General features: G+C 42.1%; 1 protein-coding gene and 1 long non-coding RNA gene across 6 annotated transcripts in view; one reads left to right on the top strand and one right to left on the bottom strand.

Moving 5' to 3' along the window:
- Positions 1 to 24,220, bottom strand: part of AGPAT4 (1-acylglycerol-3-phosphate O-acyltransferase 4) — an 87,870-nt gene that overhangs the window by 870 nt on the left and 62,780 nt on the right. For 4 of the 5 annotated variants that reach the window (XM_074580318.1, XM_074580316.1, XM_074580317.1 and 1 more), the window contains 4 exons: positions 19,098 to 19,200; positions 16,600 to 16,675; positions 11,120 to 11,318; positions 367 to 3,208 (listed from right to left, as the gene is read on the bottom strand). In XM_074580318.1, the coding sequence (XP_074436419.1) occupies positions 3,117 to 3,208; positions 11,120 to 11,318; positions 16,600 to 16,675; positions 19,098 to 19,200 (470 nt within the window). In that variant the 3' untranslated portion in view covers positions 367 to 3,116. Of the gene's footprint in view, positions 1 to 366; positions 3,209 to 11,119; positions 11,319 to 16,599; positions 16,676 to 19,097; positions 19,201 to 24,220 lie in introns of those variants that run through there. The other variant, XR_012586185.1, reaches the window with a different exon arrangement.
- Positions 85 to 10,076, top strand: LOC141740868 (uncharacterized). Its single transcript, XR_012586186.1, has 4 exons — positions 85 to 157; positions 253 to 305; positions 9,130 to 9,240; positions 9,755 to 10,076. It is a non-coding gene; the product is annotated as an uncharacterized LOC141740868 (long non-coding RNA).

Below are 24,220 nucleotides of genomic sequence, written 5' to 3'. Positions count from 1 at the left end.
AGCTGACATGTAAATCTAGAAAAGCACCTAGGGTCTCAAAAAATACAGTGCTGAATTTAAACAAAGACTTTCCCTTCTCTTCAGTTCTCTGTTTTCAGTTATGATAGGAGGGGAAGTACGGTGTCATCCTCAGCAACTGACTATGGAAGTACCTGAGGTAAAAGTTCCCCCCCTCCCCTCCCGGCCTGCTGTGTGCTTCACGTTGCGGTGTATCAGAAGTGTCCCAGTGGTTTGTGTCTTGTCTTGTTTCAGGTGCCCTTGAACACAGCAGGAACTGAGGATTGCTTTCAGGAGTCAGGATAAAGGTGAAAAGTAAAGTGTTACTAGTTTTTGTTGTTGCTGACCAAAGAAAACTCGCTGCACATCAGCTTTTTATACTTTTATTTTTGTATAAACAAACGGTTAAAACTACTTTTGTTAAGGCAGTTGTAGAACATACAGTTGCTTGTGGGGAGGAGGGGCAAACACTGCTTCTTAATGACAGATGTCATTCTTTTAATACAGCGAACTGGACTAGTTGAACTTTGGCAAGTACCAATAAGCTTTCTTTGCCGGTGAATGCTGGAAGGGCCCAGTGGTGCAGTCCTTGTGCGCTGGGACTTGTAGAAGGGCTTAGGAGGACAGATCCAGGAGTGGCGTGTTTGGCCCTCAGCCTGTTCTAAGGGTTGATCCCAGGAAAATGGATATGAAATAGTCTAAATACTCTTTCAGAAATATTTACGTGTGGTGTTTTCCTCTGGGAGAAGTGGCACTGCATGCAGTCGGAGAGGAAAGGACTAAGAGTTCTAAGGAATGTTAAATGTCTCCCTACCAGCATGTTAAAGCAGCGGCTCTTTAAAAACGCAAAAAAGCTAACCTCTGTCACTACATGAACATGTATTTGCTGCTCAGAACTACGCACCTCTGTGTATAGGGTTCATTCTGCCACCCTGAGGCAAAGCCCACTGTATCAGCCAGAAAAGGTTTACAGTAAAATGCAAGATTGGTGAGATCTTTTTTCTCCCACCCCTACCCATTTCCAAAGTCTTGCATACAGTGTCTTCAGGCCTGGCTCACTAACATGCCTGATGCATGACTACGGGACAGATGGACCTTCAGACACTAATACAGGTTATAATACTCAGTTTTACAATTTTAAAATTGTTTTAGCAAATAGAGGTGTAGGGTGTGTGCTTTATTAAGAGAATACCTTTATAAGCACAGCCATATTCTCTGATCTCAGGCTCTATTTCATGTGTTGAAAAACTACACTAAAGCCCCTGTTTATGTTCATTACATCATACAACCTATTCCAGAAAGCTGCAGAGCACAGGCAGTGCATGTGTACACAAGACGGGTGGGGAAAAAAAACCCCAAAACTAGTTCCTCACACTTCCCAAGGCCTCTTCCTTCCTTCCTGTAATGTTTTACCACCTCCATGCTCAAAAAACTTTACTTCCTGCCCCCCGCTAAAAGCAGTACTCCACCTGCTCTTTAGCTGCTGCATATTAAAAAGACTAATTTCTAGATGATTGGATGTACTGAACAGCAAATGCATATTTCATGGAATGATTCATACTCTGTTGTATTAGCCCCTCTTTTTTCCGGCCTCAGTTTTATTATAGGAAAAGAGAAATGGGTTTTAGTATCAGCTGCTAGACCTGAAGGCTGCTCACTTTCTTCTCTAGAGCCACTCAGGCTGGCTGTGCCTAGACTATCATGGTTTAGTCCTATGTGCAATGAAAATGTACCATTATTGAAAGTGCCAATCATCATCCCCACTGCTCAGCATCAGTACCTTTAGATTTTAAAAGATTGGGGTGGGTTTTTTTGGGGTTTTTTTTTTCACTCATAATTGCTGGTAGCTGGAAGTCCTGTCCAAAAAGGAAAACCTTTTTCTTTTTTTAAACAAGCTCTTTTTAGTACCTTGCATATCGTTAACTCTTGAAGTTTAAAAACAACAGGAGGCTGCCCTGGAATCAGTACCAGGGATGTCAAAGCAACACAGTTCTCCCAAGGGGCTTGATTCTAGTTTTACTTAATTCAGAAGGGTGTCAAAGCAAGTCCAGCCAGCCATAAAAAAAACTCTCTAGGTCTCCCTCCCACCTCCCCTCTTCTCCCCAAAAGAAAAGCAAAAGATAATTTAAGTATTGTCTCCGGCTGACTCTTACGAGGCACCATGTAAACTAATTTATCAGAAAAGACAGACAAGCAGATTAATTGGGATCGCAACAGTATGGGTGTGGGGCATAACTGTTAATGCAGGCTTTGCATTTCTTAGTTACAGCATACCCAGTTGTTTTGTTTCCCCCTTTGCTAGGAAGGCCTAGAATTTTGATTGGTGTTTAAAGCTGAGAGGAATTTTATTACCTCAGTTTTTCCAAACTATAAATGGCGTTTACTCTCAAAAGTTAATTCCAGGTTTCAGCTATCCCTCTGATGTGTTGCCTGGGGGAAGATGTGGCAGTGGGTAGGGTAGCTCTGTTCAGGCCACAAGGCCAAATTCCACTCCAGGCTGTGGCACTCCAGGGCTCGGATCTAACACAGCGGGCCCTGGCTGAAGTTTTAAAGGGCCCCTGTGGTGCAAACTGTGGGAGTAAGTTCTAGATGTAGAAAAACTCTACTGTGAGCCTGCCAGTTCAGCAGAGCTGCTTCAGTCCAATACTGGTATAACCAAGCAGAGCATCTTACTGTGTTTAAACATTGACAGATTATGGTTGTTAAACTATTAATGTGTAATCTACACAACTATCAATTTTAATCATCTTGTAACAATCTTCTGACATTTATCCATTCCTTAGAGCGAGTTAAGAAAGATAAAGCCTGCACCTCTGGTTAGTTTCCAGGTAGAGCCTCTCTTTTTTTCTTTTTTTTCAAAATTTAAGACACTTTACAGGAAAACAAACCAACCAAACAAATGCAAACCTGTTGTAGAGAGTATATGAAGGAGTGCATCTTTCAAGCATGTCATCCAGCCCAAACTCCTCAAGAAAAATAACAGGAGCACAAAATCAGATACGCGTGGCAATTGCTTATCCTACCCTTCCTCTGATCTCACCTGAAGGACCATGATATGCACTTAACAGTTCTCAGAAGTTGCATTTGTTCCCTTTGGATTGAAGCAGTCTCTGAAGATGCTACTTTTGTTTCTGCTTGTTGTCATTGTTACCGTAGGTGGAGCCCTTGTTAATTTCTGTAACAGCTATCATCCATCTGACACCAACAGAAGCTGCAAAAGAAATAACAATAAAATTAAAAGCCGCTTGCAGACAGAGATTGAAGGTCGGTAGAGGTGTAGCATTTTGAGAGACAAACAGCCTTCTCAACCTTGGAGCAGCACAGCATTAAAGGCAACTACCCGTGTTACCTGTACTTTACCTTTGATGAAACATTTACCCCCTGTATCAAATAAGTTGCCCACGGCATTCCATGAAGGTCCAGGGTTGCTGGCCTCAGGCCAGATGTGTCCTCTCCCACCAGCAGGGAAGAGACTACATGAACCAACATGGGGGCGAGAGGCATGGGCATGATGTGCGCAAGCCTTTTAAACCTTAGACAAGGCTGGCTGTGAAATGGGGGTGCTTTGGGGCTACTGGCTCCCAGGAGTGGAGTGACAAGCGGTACTAATGTATCTGCATGGTGCCAGGGGAAGGGAATGCTGCCTGCTTGCAACAGCCCCCATCCCTGGAAGAGCACGAGCAAGGGCAAGGGCACTTCAGATCTTCATAAACAAACAAACCAACCAACAAAAGTTGTGGCATTTTTTCACATGAAAGAGCCCATTACAAGAGGCCAGGGTGATTTAAAAGACTTTTTAGTTGATTTAGTGTTAATAACTCACCATGCACAGGGAACTCATTTGGTATTTTTTTTGTAATTTATTTGTAGTGCCTGAAGTGACTGTTTAAGTTAAACACAAGTTAGCCTAAGCCTTTCCCCTCCCCTGGCAGCTTTTTTTTTTTTTTTTTTGCAAAGGGGCTCAGCTGCCCAAAATCTGTTATTCCCCAAACTTCTGCTCAGCTACATTACGTATCAAGAGCTGCCATGCTTCTTTCAGGCCTAAACCTGCTTGGGAGTCACAAAGACCTTCCCTCTGCTCAGAACGCTTTTTCCAAAAACAACCCAAGAGAGACATGAACCTCCCCTAAGCCTCCAACTCCCAGTTTCTTGCTGGCTGATGGTGAAGAGGCCCAGTCCTGTGAGATGCTCTAATTGTTTCATTCCCATCAGTCTTTACCCCTCTGAGATGACCCTGACCAATTCCTTGCCAGCCAAAGGACTCTTTATGGCAAGTCAGAGCCTGAGATCACCACGAGAATCCTGAGGCTTTGTACGGCTACACCAGGCATCAGCTGCCCACAGCAGGGCTGATACAGAACCCTGCGTCCTGGCATTTGCTGCTCTTCAGCACAGGAATGGGAGGGGGCTGTCAGCTGGTAACCAGTGCTGCCCTGTGCTTTACCAGATGCTTGCTTGTGCTGGCACTACCACATCAACCACGCAGAAAACCATCACTTTTTTAAAATAGCTACTTCTCTCGTCTGCTTCAAGCAACCTGTTTGGAGGTGGAACACAGACCATTCAACAAATGTTATAACTGTAAGGCAGGCAACTTGAAAAAGCTGAATATATTATTTAAGTAAGAAGATAGGCTAGAAAGCAGCTCTGCAGAGAAGGACCTGGGCTTCCCGGTAGACACCAGCTGGTGGGAAAGGAGGCCGAGGCCGCCCAGGGGTGCATTAGGAAGAGCATTTCCAGCAGGTCAAGGGAGATGATCCTTCCCGCCCTGTTCAGCACTGGTGAGGCACGTCTGGAGTGCTGGGTCCAGTTTGGGCTCCCTGGTACAAAAGAGACAGGGACATACTAGAGCAAGGCCAGTGAAGGCCACAGAGACACCTGAAGGGAGAGAGTAAAGCTGATGGAGCCAGGCTCTTCTCAGTGGTGCCCAGGGACGGACAGAAGGCAATGGGCACAAACTTAAACACAGAAGGTTCCCTCTGAGCATAAGAAAAAAAAAGGAAGAAAATCTTTACTGTGCGAGTGGTTGAACACTGGCACAGGCTGACCTGGGAGGCTGTGGTCTTCATTTTTTGTAGATATTCAAAACACGGTGGGACACAGCTCTGAGGAACCTGCTGTAGCTGACCCTGCTCTCAACTGGGGGTTTAGACTGGATGATTTCTAGAGGTGCCTTCCCACCTCAGCTGATCTGCTGGGTGAAAGGCACTGTGTATTTTGTTCTTTCATGATACCAGCACTTGAAAACCAACCCAACTACAGACTGGGTTTTGTAATATGACAGTAAATGAAGCGACAGTTTTTAGAAGTGCAAGTGGTAATTGGATACTAGAGGTGAGTCACACGTGGTGTGACACAGCGATGGCTGAACAGTGGTGCAATGGGGAAGCTGGGCTGCCTGTGGGGCTGCCCTCGGGTCTTCTGGATGCTGAGGCACAAGGAAAGCAGAGCCCTCTCGCGGGAAGACAGCCATGCAGTGAAGAACCCAGAAAAGGGGATAGTTCCTAGGGAGTTCACTGTCACTTACACTCCACTGTTAGACCATGAATGGAAATGCAAACAGCTGGGACAAGTGAAGGGTTTCACTCTCACAAACAGAAAAGAACAGAACATCTCTGACATTTAAATGGCCGTGAGCTAGGGAAGACAAGAGGAAGATCCAACATGTAGCCTGGAGTCTGGGATCATAGCATAACAGTAAGCAAGAAATCATTAAGATTTTAACCAGAAGGTATAGTAACAGCATCTGGAGATGGACACAGAGCATAAATAAGAGCAGCTGTAACAGCAACCACGCGGCACATTGGGGATTTCGTCCAGTTCCAAGAATGCTGCTGCCTGGACACCAAAAAAATACCTAGTTCAGCAGTTGTGATTAATTTTTGTTTCTTCTCCTTTGCTCCCTGGCAGAAGCTGTCGCTGCCCTTCTGTCCTCACTTCACCCTGCAGCCCTCAGCACGCTGGGGAAGGCGGGGTGCAGGGAAAAGCACCAGCTCACGTTTGCCAAGCCTGTGGAAGCAAAGTGGGTTAAGTGCTGAGGTGCCTCAGTGGTTTCTCCCTGCACTGCCTGCCTCCTCTCCACAGCTCTCCTGGAGCCTTAGTGCATACCCTAGAGATACCATGACATTTAAGGATTTATTCTGCTGTTGTTTTAAATAGAACTATAGTAAAGGGAACTTAGTTTTTTTTACTACAAGGAAGGGCAGAAAGGAAGTTCAAGCAGTAATTGTGCCTAGCTTAATCAGCTGAGGGTTTAAGCCTACCCTGAGAAGAGCAGGAGAGAGCTGTTATCGGCTGAGGGACCCCTGCACTGCTCCATGGCAAACTACAGAAGGTAACCGAGCTCATGCCATCTGTCTGCCCATCACTACCCACCAGCCAAAAGATGCAGGAGATTGCTGAGGACCTGCTCTGCCTGCCAGAGAGCTGGGTGCTGAGCTAACACAAATCGACAGAGCCAATAATGCGATCTCTTTCTTGCAACATTTTTTAGCTCCAAGAAAGCCACCACCTCCATACATAGTACCACATCCCTCAGCTAAACCTTAGCTCAGAGCAGAGGATTTCCACCTTTTCTCTCGCACCTCAGGACTTCTTCTCATCTATTACTTGGGGTTTGTACCACACAGCAAGTGCTATAAGCAGCACAGCAGGCAGGGGCATAAAAATTTCCCATGTATAGTGTGCTGTAAACCTGAGTTATATAGGTTACACATTGAAATGAATATTTGTACAATTAAGCTTATACGAATAGCAGAAATTACCATTGAGGGCCTATCTTACATACTATAAAGGAGAAGAAACAAGCAAGTAACAAAAAAAAAATATGAGTTTTAGGCACTAAGCTGAAAGGCCAAATTGTCTGGCAGCTCCACCAACCGGCAGAATCAACACAGGCAGAATCCTGCAGATGGTTTATATCCTGTTGTAAAACTTGGTGTAACGCTGTTGGCTCATGCACTCCTCACTTTCCACTCATCTCAGCCTACAGGCATCAACAGCATTGCTGCCCAGAGCACATTATGCTCCAACCCTTCGGGACACATTCTGCACTTGGACACTGTCGAGTCACCAAGGACGCACTCACAGTTTGTACTCTGATCCCTGGAAACAGGTCAAACAGCACTGTGCACACCCCGTATAGCAGACATACGACAGCTCCTGCAGAATCAAGCCTGGCTCATTACTACTCACACTTGGTTCAAATGAAATACTTTTCTTGCCTATAACTGATACTCAACTGCTGGCCCCACGCCATAAGCCCAGATGCCATTAACGCTTTTAGCATTAGAGACGAGGAGCTACTTCTTCCTTTAAAAGCCAAGAGAAACCCTCCCATCTTTTGCATACAGAACCAACAATTCCCTTTTAATTGCTGTTAACAGCTCTATAATAGAATACTTGTTGAGCATGAAGGCCGTCCTTTTCAACACAAGTTACCAAAACATGAAAGGCAACCTAACACTGGGTTCTTTGGAGCCAAACAAGATTGGGGAAGCAGAAGGAGGAAAAAAAAGAAGCTGCTGTCAAATACAAATACTGACATTTGACAGACTCACTCACTGCTTTTAACGGCAAAATATCAGCCCCAAGTTTTAAATAGCAGTTGTGAGTTAAGTACGTAAATCTCTTGCCATGTGTCCTATGAAACTAAAGCCAGTTTTCCAGAGACTTCTGTCCCTCAAACTGCTTCAGCATTTATCCTCTGGAGCAGGGACTGCCTTGCGTTGGGTCAAGCAGTATCACAAAGGGCTCCTGCTCCCAGACTGGTAGTTAGATATTAGCACAATGCCATGATTATTATGAGTATAAATAGCCAAAGTGCAGCACAGCAAAGCAAGAGGGGATGGCTCAGCATTCTCGGTATAAAGAGGAGACATCATTTATTTAGACCTGAAAGCGTTTGAGCTGAACCAGCAAAGCTATATATACATTGGTTATCCATTCCTTGGATCTGAGAGTTAGGGTCTGAGGGATTACAGTGCTTTCACTCCAGCTTGACTGCCATGGGGCACTCCTCTTATGGCGCTTTCTGCCTGAACAGCCTGTTACTTACAAGCCAGTAAGTGTTTTACTGGAGAGCACAATTAGCAGAGACTGTCTAGAAGACAAGTGACACTCTGAAAACAAAGCAGAGGGTACCAGGTAAAAGGATCTCCTAGTTCCTCCGCTCTTTCCTATCACAGAAGGTTTGGGAATATCTTGTGCTCGCTGCACCTATGCTAATAATGTTACAAGGTACTGAAATCTGCCCTTCGAAACAGCAATCTACTTACAATGGGCTATTAGGCACTGCGATAAGCTTCCTGATTCCGGAGTATTAGGTGAGCTGTCAAATTGCCATATACAAAAATAATGTCCCAAAGCTACCTATGCTGCTTCAGTTAACGAACAGAGGGAAAAGGTCTACTAGGAGCCATGTGAAAAGGCAATTTTATCACCTGATCACGATGGTAAATAAATCCCTCTGATTTACAGAAAAAGCTTCCTTTTTACATTGTTAAGTGAGCACGTACCAATCACTGCTCACACCGGAAAAGTCAGCTTATACAGTCCTCCCTGCTTTGCTACAAACTGAATCTGCCAGGCAGACAGTTCCAGCTGGCACCAAGAGTCACAACCTCCAAGGTACATTTGTGTTCATGTACCGCTACATCGCAGCAATTGCAGAAGTCTCTTCTGAGACCTTGCCTAAAGCTGGAGGCTGACTGCAAAATAAAATACTGGTTGTTCCTCTGTCAGAAGATGGCTTCATCACTCCCAGGACATTCATGACAGAGACACCCCTTGGGATATAAAACACAGTTTGGGGAGAACGGCCTTGCTATAGAAACTCAGCTATTGGCTACAAAAGTCAATGTGACAGCTTGGGCTGAAGTTTTTAGATGCTTCCATAGAAACAGACCAAGCCAGTAATTACCACCAAACAGTAATATTGCTTTTAAAGGGATACAGTAAACCAGAAACAGACTACAACATGACTACAACATACCAAGTGAACAATTGCACTTTTATGATGTAATGACACATCTTTTTTTTAAGTGACCAGGATAAACCAGATCAGCTTTTTTTGTTTGTTTTTACTGAAGGCTGAGCTTCCTTACACTCCTGTGGATTCTCTTCCCTCTACAGGTTCATGGAGGCTGCTATCTGCTAATAAGTGACAATATCATCTTTCTTTTTACGTCCTCATCAGCCAGAGGTGGCTGGCTGAGTCTAATCAGGCAACAGCCACTACTACAGGTAATGTAGCGTCTTATGCTGCGCCGCAAATCCTGGCCAATTACAAGCACTTTGGGTTTGATCACACCAAACATTCAGAGTGAGAACGGAGCTGTTGCAAAGCACAGGGTCTTTGAAAGCTTGCAGAGGACTGAAACCTGTAGCATCCCACAAATGTGGTGGATATGTACAGGGCAGCAATGCATATTGCAGTGGACCGTTAATCTTACCACTTTTAATGCGTTCCTCAGCTGTGCTTTTGCAGCCTGGGTGCTCATGCCTTCATTCTGGCAGTAGACTGCTGCTGTAGCTTGCTGTTAGCTCCAGCATTACAAATAACCTGAGAACCTTTGGATTATCACTGCATTCAAAAGAGGACTCACAGCAGCCTGCTGATTAATCTTTCCTTGTGGCTAGAAGCAGAAGAAAGCTAAGTGGGGACTAAGACAGGAAGAAAAAGAAAAGAAAAAAGAAAAATAATAGGGCTTTTTGCTGTTCATTTTTAGTAGCATCATAGGTTTTTTTTTCTTTACAGGTTCGTTCCCTCCCTTCCTGATAAAGAGAAGACGTGACCTGGTTGTAAAAGCCACTAATGGCAAGATGGTACTGGACTTACAGTGGGGGGTGTGGTGCCACTCAACTAAATTAATAAGAGCTAAATCCAGAAATATCATAGATGCCACAAGGCCAAACATTAAAGCATCTGGCCGTGAGGTTAAAATCCTGAATTAGGCAGCGAGGCTCCCTGTGGAGGGTACACAAGGTATGAGGCACTTTGGAACGGCATCCGAACAACCAGCCCACTGAGTGGAGAAGCTGAATTAAGAGGAAAATGCTGAAGGAAAGATGAGAAATTTTAAAAAAAAAAAAAAAAAAAAAAAAAAAAAAAAAAAATCGCAATAACTAAGCTTCAGTGCCCCATTAGGCCATTGTTCCACAGCTCGGTACCAAACGTAGACTATGCCAGCATGTCTTCCAAAGGCAGAACAAATGCCCTCTTGAGTGCATACCTCATCCCGCCCACTGTTGTATACCCATTTTGAACTAGAGCACAGGGGAGACAGATTGACCTTTTTCTGCAACTGAAGAGGGCTTGAACCCAACACCTCCTGTTCCTGAGGAGCACACCCCAACCACAGTGCTCACTCTTCGCTTCCATCTTATTCACTGGTCAAAGAAGGTGGTGGGGTGGGGAGCACCACTTGTGCCTTCCAACAAGTAAGGTGGGTGAAAAAAGGTGCTTTTAAGTTGCAGTCATTGCTCCCATAAATTTTTACACATTTTACATAAAACATTCCCAGGGTAAAAAGAACCAACAGTTTCTCCAGGTAAGGACAAAAGCACAGGATTCTTCTCCCTTTCCCTCTACCTTTCTCACATTAATGTACTAACTATTATGTTGGACATTATCCTTGCTCTTGTTTTCTTTCCTCTGGACCAAAGGATCATGAAGCAAATTTCCTACACGCATGCACACACACACACAAATTCTTCCTTTTCCAATTATCTCCCACAGTAGCTTATGCAGAATTCAATATGGTGAGCATTTTCTGGAAAAGAATATTGTGTGCCTACCATATCAAGATATTCACAGATGGGGAAAAGGACATTAGTTAATTATTCCTGATCAGACTAGCATGGGACCTGCTCAAGATTCAGACTTTTTGAGAATGCAAACAATTGGAAAGTTACTGTTTTGTATGTAGCTCTCATAAAAAATAACACAAGTACACAAAAATAAACAACAACAAAAAAAATCTATTTAACCTATTCCAGGCTAAAGTGGATATTGTATCAGATGGTCTACTGATGTGGCAAGTCATGTTTGTATTTAGTAAGTCTCAATAAATCATGTCTGACAGTTACCATGTAAGTAATCTTTCTGTTTTGGAAAACTTACCTATTACAATGACAAATGCAAAACTAGCCAGTGTCAGCGATGATCCACTGTTGATCATGTTGATGAGCAGCTTGAATAAAGGATATAGCAGCAATAAGGCCCAGAAAAGCCAGTTCAAAAGTGTCCATGGTCGTCGGGGTGGTACTACAGGGACTGCTGGGTAGGTTCCTGTTCGGTAGTACTCTTCCTGGAACGCGTCCTAGTAGAACAAAGGAGGGCAACAATTAAATCCCCATCTGCCAACAAAACTAGCCATTCCTGGCTTTGATGTTCCTCTTTCTGCATGCTTGTAACTTCGGGGGAAGATCAAAGACCAAGTCATGGCTGGAAAGCTTGTACTTTGAAGTCAATGAACACACAGTCAAAAAAACAAAGAGCTTACACTGATGTGTGCATCCTTTTCTCCTACACACAGAAGCCTGAAAAATGGCATACCTGGAAAGTATAACAAGCCCAGTAAAATAAGAAGGGTGAAGGGATGTAGGCATCGCTGTTGAACCCCCTGCAAGGTCCACAGCCGCTGGACAAATACTGTGGCTGGTGAGCCACAGAAGTGGTTGGGCTACATGTTCAGCAGCAGATCTCTGTTCCCTAATGCTATCTCCAACCACTGCTCTCAAACAGCACCCACTTCAAAGAACACCACCTCCTCCTGTCAGCTTTGTCCCATAGATGCAGTCCTGTTCATCCTGTTCCCGTGAACCTTACAGAAGGAAGTCTGGCTGCTGAACCTCTCCACAGACAGTTGAGCATGCAAACACTTTAGAATCTCTCATTAGTTTTGACCAGATGACTCCCCCTTTTAGTAAAATATAATGGGGTGGGGTTTGGGTGTTTTTGGTTTGTGGTATACAAAAAGAAAACTTAGAATTGAGTACCTTCCTCTAGAGCCCATATGGGTGAGCAGCATTACCTTTAGCTATGTGATCAACCCGAGATATCAAAGTGGGTGAGGAAAAAACCCCCTTCCTTCTGGTTCAAAAGCAAAGATTATTAATCTGGGTTATCACAAGAAACTGGTTAATTAATGAACTCAGACTGACATAAAAAGGAACCTCAATTTAGTCAGAATGAGATGCTAAATTTCTTCAAAGAAAGGAACGTTTCATGACTGTTTCCAAAAATTCTGGCAAAGCCAAGATTGTCCTATCAACCACAAGAAGATTATTTCTACTCTGCTATGATTTTCCATTTACTTACACTCCAGCTGACACAGACAATGTTTTAATTATTTAATGGCAACTTGAGCAATTACAGGCTGCTACCATTTTATCTATTTCAAAGGGAACATTTAGCTTTTAAGAGATTACACAGTAATTAAAGCATTGCACCCTCTTTATTGAGATTAGAAAAATTATGACTGTTTTGCGCATGCGAGCTAGATCGTACTGGGATCATTATGGCCAATTAATTAGCTATCTTTGACAAATTACATGGTATATGAAGTTTTCTTTACAGTGCCTTGAGGATTTTGGTTTATGACTGGTTTAACACAGAGCTACTAATCATCAGTAAATTGAATTTTACTATATATAATTAGGTTTCTAAATACCAGTATTACACAGAGAAGTTAAGAATTTCTGACTATTATTGGTATCGCCATTAGGGGGCCTATTACTACAAACAGCAAGACAGACTCACTTAGAACAAGCGCAGCAGTGTTCTTTTTGCTGGCTCTGCACGGCATCAGAGGCAGCAAAACCATTGACCACATCTCACCAAGAAGTTTGAGACAGATCGAAGAAACATACAATGGGCAAGACAATGTCAATGCCATCACCTCCACTACACATTTTATACCATTGTGGAGAACAGCTCTTCAATTCAGTTATGATACCTTACCCTTAAAAACATTCACATTCCTTGCAGAAGAGATCTGTGGGCTGATCTGTCTTCTAAGCTTTTGCAAGGGTGCCTATGGTACCCATCAACAGCTCTAGTCAGCATTTAAACCCATGATGTACCTCAAAATTTCCCCCAATCACCTCCCCCAAATTAAGTTCCTTTCATTCCCCTGCATACAGAGCTCATTTTCAGTTTGTAATAAATCCCACCCACCCAAGTATTGTACTCGGACATAAAGATATGCTCCCTCTAATGCCCCCACCAAATCTGAGTTACTTCAGACAGTGGGGTGGGTAATGCAGTCGGGGGAAATCAGGGAGTATCCATCATGGATGATGGATGTGAGAGGCTAACTGGATTTTTCTTCCCTGCTCCCACCAGGGAGGCCTGACTGCAGAGGTATGCCACTGCCCTTTCATGTGGAAGCCCAAAGAATAAGTATCCAGAAACATATCCTTTGTTACCAAACACTGGAGTTCTGTACGCTTCCCCTCTTCAGTTATGCTTTGCTAATTCCCTGGGGCATTTCAGCATGTATTTTCATGCCCTGTTTTCCATGCCTCTCTTACAAGTGAGAAGAGTTAGAAGCTCGCTTTCTTTTTAATGGAAATTAAGATTCTCAAGCAGAACTTCTATTTCAGGCACTGAGGCTGTAAGGATGTGAAAAAAGAAATCAAACATGCAAGCGCTAGTAGAGTTGTGACTATTAAACGGTACCTCATCAGACCAGGCACTGAGATGCTCAACCCCATCCTTGTTAAAGTCAAAGGGAGTGTTTATAGCAATGGGAGAAGAGGAGAGAGAGGAAAGAGAAAGGAGGGGTGGGGGGAAGGAGAGTGAGGGAAGGGGGGGAGGAAGGGAAGAGGGGGGCACGAGTAGGAAGTATATGGAGAGAGAAAAGAAAAAAGAGAGAAAAGAAAAAAGAAAAGAGAGAAAAAAGGCAATGTGCAACCCAAACTGCACCTCTGTCATAATTGGGCATTAAGAGATACAGTGCTGGCCATCTATGGAAAGACAAAATTCATCCCAGGTAAGGAAGAAGCATGTGGACATGGAAAGCCTGGAAAAGGGCAGTACAGTGTTTGGTTTAGAACAGCAGAGTGTCATTGTTTATTTGGCAAGGCCCTGTTCATTGCATTTGCAGCAGTGGCTGAACCAGAAAATGAAGTGATCAAGTAGCTAGAACATAAATTGCTAGAGAGCAGTACCTCAGACTGAGGTAACTGACATCGGGCAGCAAGGTAAAAAAAAACAATGGAACAAGCTTTTCTCAAAGACTCTCACTCCTTTATTAATGACAATTTAAAAAAAAAATAAAAAATCATGTCCTTTCATGTCCACTAACTGCTGATGTCATTGTTCATTCAAACGGCTTTGTGTCCCTGACCATCGTGACTGCGTGGCACTCCGGCCTTGACCTCAGTACCTGGGGCACGCCCCACCTGCTAAATCATGCTATCAGAGCGTAATTCAGTGCACAGTATGTAAGTCTTGAGAAGGTACTGCAAAATTATGAAAATCACTGAGAATGAGCAATGGCACATGCAACCATAATGCAAGGTAAAATAGGGACTCTGTTTTTCAGTAGTGTGCATACCTTGTCTTACTTCGAAACAGAAAGGGGAGTCCTACAGCCAAAATATATAAAGCAGGGGATGAGTGCATACCTTGCAACCAATTACTGCCCTTTGAATACAGATTTGTTACATTTTATCATAAATATTTACTAACTCTGAAGACATTAACCTGAAACAGAATCTATTTTTGGAAACAACACCTAGATGGCAATGCTGCTTCTTATCCACCCTAAAAGCCAATTATCTTTTTAAAGATGCATGGCAGAAAGGCGAAACAGAATTGAATTTTTACCCTGCAGGTGGGCTTTCACCACCTCAGAACTCTTGAAGAAGTTGTCCCTGCTCTGTATTCTCCCAGTCTGATTTTACAGAGACATTGGTTTGCGTAAACCAGCAATGACTGCAATGAAATAAGTTTCACTGATGTAAAACAGCTGAAGGAAGAGGAACGTACCACCTTCAGCAAAAAACCAAAACCAGCACCAAAGCAAAAAAAATCCCCAACCAAACAAAAAATGCCACATAACCAAACAGGTTTTAACTGAAAGGAAAACTGAACACACATTCCTTCATCCTATACTTAAATAGGAAACTATGGATTTAACCAACCAGCAAACTAAGCTGTTATGAAGAAAGCAAGACAGATGTATACTCTGTTTGCACTGAGCATTTGCCAAAGAGGGAATAACAGAAAAAACTTGAAGTGATTTACCGCAAACCATGTAATAAGGGATTCAGGAAAACAGTCACATTCTCATCTGATTTATGTTTTATGTTTTTGTCTTGCAAATGTCTAAACAGTTCTTTGGAACATGAAATGGTTAGAGATAAAGTCACAAGTAGCAGAAAGTGGACTTTTGCACTTATATGCCTGTAGAGAGGGCACAGGCCCATGGGTAACACAATGCCTTTCTGCAGAAAGGTGTTAGGGGTTGTGTCTGAATTAGGTGTTAGTGGCACGACTTACAAGAAGGGAGATCAGAGACAAAGCTAGTAGATCTACAACTGAGGTCTCAATACACATTTACTTTTCACATTCCTGTAGCTGCTTAGACAGGCCATAAACTAAACCAGAACCAAGTCACGGTTAGAAGCCGAGAAAGACTAGAACCTAGTCAATACAGAAAGGCTAACATGGTGTTCTGGCTAGAGTACAACAAATGGCACAGCAGAATTTTGCTGCCCCAGTGAGAAGAAACCAGAGTGTAGCTATATTCTATCACTTCTAAATCCAAAGCACTGCTGTATTCCAGTCTGAATACATAACTTTGATCAACTTATTGAAGCAAACTGAGCTGCCAGGCCCTCATGCTTTGCATACCTATGACTCCCACTGATTGAAATGGGAGGTGCTGCGTGTATTCAAGGACAGCATCCCCCAGCCATTATCTCCTATAGTCATAAAAACAAAACCCACGAGAAACAGATTCTGAAAGTCTGAAGGACGCATATGAGAGTATTTGGGAAAAAAAAATAAAATCAATGGGCATCTACAAACACACAGTCATTACTGTTCTGCCTCCATCCTATGTAACTGGAAATCTTAAATGAATGCCTTCTACGCACACAACGTGAAAGCAATTTATCAGCCTGTCCTATTAATGTTGGATCTTTGCAGTGAGAAAAGAGACAGGGTAAAACAAGGGACAAAAATTTTAGGACACTAGAGCGAAAATATCTCTCATTTAGCCCATGAATTACTTCTTCATTTAGGAGGTGCCTTTAAGGGGAAGGAGGTCCTTCTACCAACCAGAAGGCAGTTGTGGTTTTTGTATCTTTATGCAACTTTCTAAAGAAGATTTTTAAAACTACTCTGTCGAGGCTTGCTTAAGTTTTCTTCCTGTTGCTCTTTAAGTACAAAATAAAGGCAATCATGACTGACAGCACAAGACCAGTTTGTGTCTGGAGAAACAGAGCACTTTTACTCTGAAGAACAAACAAACCAACCCCACGCCCCCAAAGCAGGACCGCTACACATGCACACTGTAAAGGCCTACTAGTAATATAAATAACTGAGCACTAGTGGCTTGCAAGTGCTGTCTAAACAAAAAAACCAACCTTTTCTTGATACAGTTTGTGGAGCCAGTTAGAACATTCCTGTTCATCTTCTGGGACTTCCTCTAGCGGAATTCGCCTGCCAATGGTAAACAAGACAAATTGAAGAATATTAAATACTTCGGCTCCCATGAACAGTACTTTCATTATACACAGATTATCCACCTGACAGAAGACTCACTACATTTTCCATCTTTTTTTAAATTTGTGGTATCCCAGATCAGCAAAATATAGTTTGCTTCTAGAGTTTCTACATGTATCAGAAATTTAGATTTCTGAAATAGTAATGCATTATGTTTGAGCTCACTAGAGCCATTTTCTAGATAAAGGTTTGCAATTTTCAGTTTCCAAACGAAGGTTTTGAATGAATTAATTTCTTACCTCACCTATAGCGTTCAAGGGTGTATTTAACTAGCAAGGCATTAAAGAGATAAACTATTCTCCATATACCTAGGGTAAAGCACTCTAGTATTTCTCAGGTAACATTTCCCATTCCTGTAATTTTTTGCTACGTGCAGCTTGGTTGGATGATTTCCAGAAAAATGGCTCCTATCACTGAAAAACCCTCTCTTGATAAAACAAAGTTTTAATCAAATTTTAGTCAATAATCCTATGACAGAAAAAAAAAAAATCCCCTTGTAATCTTCATTTAGGTATGCTAATAGCAATATTTAATAATTCTACATTTTTCAGTATAGCATATATTTTAATTAATTTCCATTAAGAACAACATCAAATTAAATTCAGCATCCCATTTTTCATCATCAGGACACTCCTGTTTGCAGTTAATTTAAGAGGTGCAGCACTACTGTTTTGTTCCTTTATTTAAGGAAGTCATAAGATGACAAACATTAGCAGTCAACACAATTTAAGCAGAGACAAGGCCATCCAAATTTTACAAACTTCTACTGAATGCAACACCTATAGCACTTTAATAAGCAAATACGGAGGATTTTGAAGAACATCTGTGATGGTCCCCAATTAATTGCCAAAGATTTACCCTACCTGTAAGAGCTTTTCAGGAAGCTCAAAAGGACAGAAGGGCAAATAGTTAGCCCGAGTTGTGAAAAGCAATTTCCATGCTCTGCCAGATTAATTTGCAGCAGGCTGGAAGGGTGTAAAGGGAGACACAGCACGATGCACACCTCTACACTGTTGGAGGAATGGCCCACACAGGTAGGCCACACTGCTCCTCCATGAACACTAGCCACCAGGCCATGTACACCAGACACGAAGCCACTAGGCTGAGCCAAGTGGGAATGCAAACACATGCTGCATCCTTGGGAATCAAGCGAAAGTTTCTTTTTACCCTTGTGCAAAAACAGTTCTGAAGAAAATATTTTTTCAAACAGGCAGAAAAGGGGAGGTAGGAAGAAAAGGTCACCTTACTCCACTTCATGTCAGTACCCAAGATAAACCAATCGGACCAGCCAATTATAGCTATAAAGGGGTTATGATGAACTCCTGATCACTTGTGGGATCACTTCTAGGCTCCTGTGCTCCAGCTCTAAACCATCACATGCCCCGAGTGCCTGCAGCATGAGTGCTGCTGATAGAACCTGGCCTGGGAATAAGGGTCTTGGAATTGGCCCATTCTCATTAGGATTATGAGAAACCATTGCGGTATTCATCACTCTCAGAAATACAAATGATACACAATCCCAGTAATTGCTTTTTCATTAAACAACCCCCTTCTTGGCAGGGAGGGGGTGGCAGTCAAATACGTCAACAACTGCACCAAACAGAGACGGGAACAGTCCTGAGCCTGGCCTCCACCTGAGTGGGAACTATTGTGCCAAAGACAGGTATAAAGCTGCTCCATCTGAACACTCAGTAATTGTTTGATATTCTGGCCAAGTGTGTGAAAAGGGGTCCCACTGTTGCTGCTGAACTGACAAACAGACACGCAAATTAATAAAAAAAAATAAAAACCTCAAAATCCCGTAGACCTTTACAGGATCTCCATCCATTTATAGTTTGTCGTGGTTTAGCCTCAGACGGCAACAAAGAACCACGTGCTGCTCGCTCGCGCCTTCCTAATACAGGAAGAATCGTAAGAAAAGGCAAGACTCTTGGGTTGAGACAAAGGCAGTTTAACAGGACAGCAAAGGGAACAGGCAAACAACAACAACAACATGGATAGGGGAATATACAAACGCGATTACGGAACCGCCGGCCGGACCGGACCCGGGACGCCCCAGCCCGCTTTTAAGCAGCAACTTCCTGCCCCCTCCCCCGGCAGCTCAGGGTGGGCGTGGCTCACATGGCATGGAATACCAGGAAAAGTTAACCCTATCCCCGCCGGAACCAGGACATAGTTACGAAACTTCACAAGAAACCCTTCCCATCCCATATGAGTTTTTATCTGCAGTTCTGTGAAGCCAGGTTGGCAGACATTTGCTATCTGTTACCTACTTGAAAATATTTCCTTGCTTGTGCAATTGTGACTGCAAGTACACATTTCTGTATGGCAAAAAAGAATTAAAATATGGATTACTTGCCTTACGTATAAATCTGCATGATACTTCTTTCCATTTAGAACTCCCAGCAATGTTGGATTCTCATTATTTCTGAAGTTGAGGGTAGAATCATAGACTGCAGAAACTACAAGAAGAGAAACAGGTTATGTGATTACTGTAGTAATAGAATGAAAACAATTAATTCTCTCTCAGACAAGGAACATATTTAAATATGAAGTCATCAGCAATAGTATGAGCTGTCACCAAGGTAAAGATGATAATAGAATATTCAACATGCAGGTTTTAAGAAGCCAAATAACCAGTGACCCTTTCAGGAACAGCACCAGTAGAATGGAAGGGTTTGCTCTCCACCCTTTTCCCCTTCCCCATCAGGTGCAGAATGCCGGGCATAGGGAACACAGTTTCTGACAGTTAATATACCTAGGATGTGCTAGGAGTCAAATGGTTGAAAAACTATTAGCTTTCTCAACTCACTGGGAAGAGTGACAAATGACACAACTTTTCCCCTCTTCTGGGTAAATACCCAGGCAGATACACACTTTATAAACAACGAACAATATATACAGTTTGACTAAGAATAAGTAAGAGTGTGTGTGAGGTACATCCTGTAGCAAGAGGGCTTAATGTAACTGTGAATTGCTGGGGCTCAAAACAACCTCCCTGTCATGCCCATTATTTGATAACTGACACACTTGCTATAGGACAAAGGCAGAGGCAGAGTAACAGACCACGTCCTGCATGAGCTGGGCTGCTGCTATGAAGACATGCAGCTGTAAGGAATATAGAATCCAAGTTCTATAGCTCAGAACAGCAACCAAACTTTCAGCCTTAAGAAAACACTGTGTCTGCAGTTCAGGACTGCATGGTAACAGTAGAAGTATTTATGAAGGCCATCTTTAGTTAAACTAAGACAGTGCTAACAAGCAGTGTCTACAGAAGAAGTGTTTACTGTTTTAAACCACATAAAGTGTTTCAAAAGAGTTTCTTGGAACACATCCTTAGAGATGCTATTTTCCTGATGTCACAAAATTACCAGAAAGCAATTAATTTTCCTGATACTAAAACCAATTGTGCATTGTGGTACAAATTGTAAGACCAATGCCAGAAACAAAACTTTTTTTTGTCACTTAAATGGCTAACATGCACTTCACACATAGCTTGCTGTATTTTAGGTTTTCTGCTTTGGAGTTCTGCAATAACGAACACTCTGATGAACCTTTATTGTGAGAGCTCTTAACCCACCTAAGAAAAACATTTTATTACACAGAACGGATTTGCTTTTATTTTTGAAGCCTATCTAGCTATGAGAGATAAATATGGCTTGGTCACAACATTCAGCCTCCAGAAACTCACCGCAACATTTGTTATTGCAAAGCAGAATTCATAGCACAGAACAGAACAGCCTGGCTTCAGCACTAGAAGGAAATCCTGAAAACAGAGGCCTGCATACAGACTGTATCCCTCATTAACAACTCTCTTCCTACTACAGTTGGGTTTTTAAACCAAACTCAAAACTACAACATGTAAGCCAGAATCTGCTTCAAGCACACTACTCGTCCAGTACAATATAAGTAGGAAATAACTTTTTTGAATAAATTATCTACCTCCATTTTTAAGCTTCTTAGTGTAGAAGGATTTTACTAATCTACTCTAATTTACTAATCCAATGTAATTGAAGGAAGACAAGAGCTCAATTTGGTTTATACAGGGTAAGCTTCTTAGTATATTCTTTAATAGCATTAGATTATCCTAATGACAACAGGGACACAATAAGGAAAGTATGATGCATGCAGCACTTGCTCTTTAGTCTTTTGGAAGATGGCTATATTGGAGTTTTGGTACAAACTGAGTCCTTGTTCAGAAACATTAGAAAATTCTTCTCCTGTTCTGAAAAAACTTCTGCAGAGTTGGTCAGGAACATCTTTATGTGCTGATGGCCATACACAAAGTTCTCCTTCACTCCAGGGAAAAAATAACCCATTGCGGTTTGTAACTGGTCTGTAGTTTGATATTCAGTCCAGCCCTTTTTAATATTACACCAAAACCTTTTGGTGCAAAGCAGTGCCAAACCCAAGACAATGACAGCGTATGCAGGAGTAAACAGACCTCTGTTACATCCAGATATAAAATAACTGAAGAGTTCAGCTTTTCTATTTTGAAAGCGCAGGAAAAGAACAACAGTAGAAGTGTCGAAGAAAAAGATTGCACAGAATTAAAATTTGACAGAAAGTTTCCACAGACAAAGCAGTACTAGAATGCTGCGTGACACACTGAAATTGCTTTTCATTAAATGTGTACTTCAAAATTACATAATTAGAACTGGACATCTCATGACTTTCTCATACAAAAGCTGAAGAGTCCAGAAACCTCACATTCTAAACCAAGTAAAAAAATAACTCCACAGAATCCTGAAAACATCGCAACTGGCTCACTCTCAGACTAATTTAGGCAGTGTTTGAGAAGCTTTGCTTCAATTGTGAAATACAATGTTTTCCCAAAGAAGTTATCTTAAAACATCTTTTTCATTAAAAATCAAGCACAATTCAATATTTGGAAGCCTTTTCAAAGGCTCAGAACAGATCATAACTGAAAACAAATTTTTTTTTCAGACAAATTGCTATTTTCTGACATGTTTTTTCATTTTGTTTTCTAATCTCTGCCCAGCTTTTTTGTATCTTTAACTTTTGGTTCCTTGTACAGCATTCTGACAGAGACCTACGTACCTAAGAATTTAAGATTTAATTTCGGAATTTTGACCTAAGAAATCTTCGGGTTACATATCTAGAGAGGATTTTTCTTACTTCAGCTGTCCTCTTGAATTTCACGTACTATTTTGTGGACATGGTGGATTATGCCAGAATGATCATCCAACAAATCAACCTACAGGCAATAAGTATGCCTACACAGAGCTTCCTTAACTAGCACACCATGATCTGAAGTGAAGATTGGGAAAGGGAGGGGAAGAGATGGAATGGTGGAATTCACTGTACTGCCGGTATGACAGCCACCTTGACACAATCCTTTGATTTAACATCTCATTGCTCATCTTGGTCAAAAATCACTCCTCCTCTCCAACTTGGTAGCTTGCTCAAAAGGTTGACCAGGAGCGTCACTAAACACCGAAAAAAAACCCCAGGACTAAAGTGCAGCTTGTGGGAAAAAAAGTCCTTGCAAAACCTCCAAACACCATCACATTGAACTCCATGAGAACATCACCCTGGAATTTATTCTTATGTGTTCCCTCTAGGACAGTAGTTCCCAGCATGCACAATCTACAATCCATCATCAGGCACATTTTTAAATAAAAGTCCTAACTAAATAAAAACAGCTGAAAGGAACTGCCCGATATACTGCCAGGCAATAAAAGTGACAGTTAAATACGACTTTTCCAATATTTATGACTTTTTTTTTTTTATCGCAAGTAATGGATGAGTGTTTTAGAAATAGATCTGTATTTTCATTTGCTTCCATGAACAGTACAGGTAGCAAGCTCTACAACCAAACAGCAAATTTATTAGGACAGCAAACAGCTTCTAGAAATGAAGTTCCTGGGGACTGCATTTATACTACCAAACTGGTAGAGATGGCCACTGATAAAAATATCAGAACAAGTTCAAAAAAATATTAAAAGCACTCATTTAATAATCAAACTGTGTGCAGAGATCTGAATTTGTGAAAGTAAGTCGCTGAAAAGAATTCTTCTATCCCTTATGAAGGAAATGAGTTAGGAGGGAGGATTCTTTGTTTCTTATTTTGTGTGAAATATATTTTTATCCAAATATATCTGCTTATGCTCACAGATATGGCACCCACTGGTATGGAGGCAGTTTCCCATCTATGCACATTAAAAGTCCTTCTGAAGCTAAGTTTTTCAGAACAGATGGACTTGCCAGACTGATGTCACCAATGTGTGCTTCCAACAGACACAGAACTACTGCGCCAGGTAGCATTAAGAGTTAATATAAAGTTTCGAAAAGGACCAACTATGATCACTGCTATTGTGGGTGAACTACCTCTCCAGCCACAGCAACCAGCATCCGTCCATCCTACAGTACTACAGCCTCAGTATCACACCCCTGTCGGAGGAGGAATGAAGAATACAAGAAAATGACATGCTGACCTCTGTCACACCCAGCCTGGATCTGGATCCAAACATTTGGCTTATCTTCACTGCTATGTCCTGCTGCTGCTACCTCCCTTAGCAAGGCACTCCAGCCAGGCCCACCACCCCTTGTGGAAGAACAGAAAGTCCATTAACCTAAGTGTTGGGCCCCAAAATGGGCTCAGGCATCTCAGCACCAGTCTCACACTTTCGGAGACATGCAGGGATACCCCGCTGCAAACTTGGCCACTGAAATGGATGTGAGTCGTACTAAAAGAGCCTGCAAGAGTCATTCTTGTAGACCATTAGAGATGTCACTGAACTGAAGTTATGAACAGTTGCATGTTGCTATTGCTGCTTCTGCAGACAGAGCAGCAATTCAGTAGTTACACTGATGCTCTTTGGAACAAATAATTTGAGGCTGTAATAGAGGGATAAAGTCACTTGCTGGGATACATTATAAGGCAGAGCATAACAGTGAGACTTCGGGGGTTTACGGTGAACAAGTACTATTTACCAATTCAAAAGAAAAAAAACGCCCAAATGACTACAGCATATAGCCTCTGCATATATTGACACCTACAACATGTTACTCCTTATAACGTGGGTACCAAATCTCAGCGAAGGTTAACAGAGATAAGTGGTCATATCCTATCAGTAAGAAAGGAATAATTTCTAGATAGAACTTATATTTTTTGATTATGGACTGACAAAATAGACTTCCATCGTGTTCTCTATTCAGATAACATTTACGGACTTCCTTGTTACCCGTACGCATTGATGTTACACGGAGCTCTAAAAATAAGATATTGTTTAATAAGATATTGTCTAAAAATAAGATATATTGTTTACAAAAGCCTTTCAATTGCTCTCCACTCATACCCCTTGTCTCTATAGCAGAGAAACATATAGTAACCCAGACAGTAACTCTTATTATCTCCCCTTCATTGCAAAAAGCAACAAGGCAAGTAAAGCAACATAACCAGAAGACTTTTCAACACCAGTCTGGGGTCATCAGCTGTTTGCCTCAGAGGTTTCTTCG

This window comes from Larus michahellis, chromosome 3 (assembly GCF_964199755.1).
Source record: "Larus michahellis chromosome 3, bLarMic1.1, whole genome shotgun sequence".
Classification (NCBI taxonomy): domain Eukaryota; kingdom Metazoa; phylum Chordata; class Aves; order Charadriiformes; family Laridae; genus Larus; species Larus michahellis.
The sequence above is the reverse complement of the archived record's forward strand: the minus strand, read 5'-3'. Positions and strand labels throughout refer to the sequence as shown.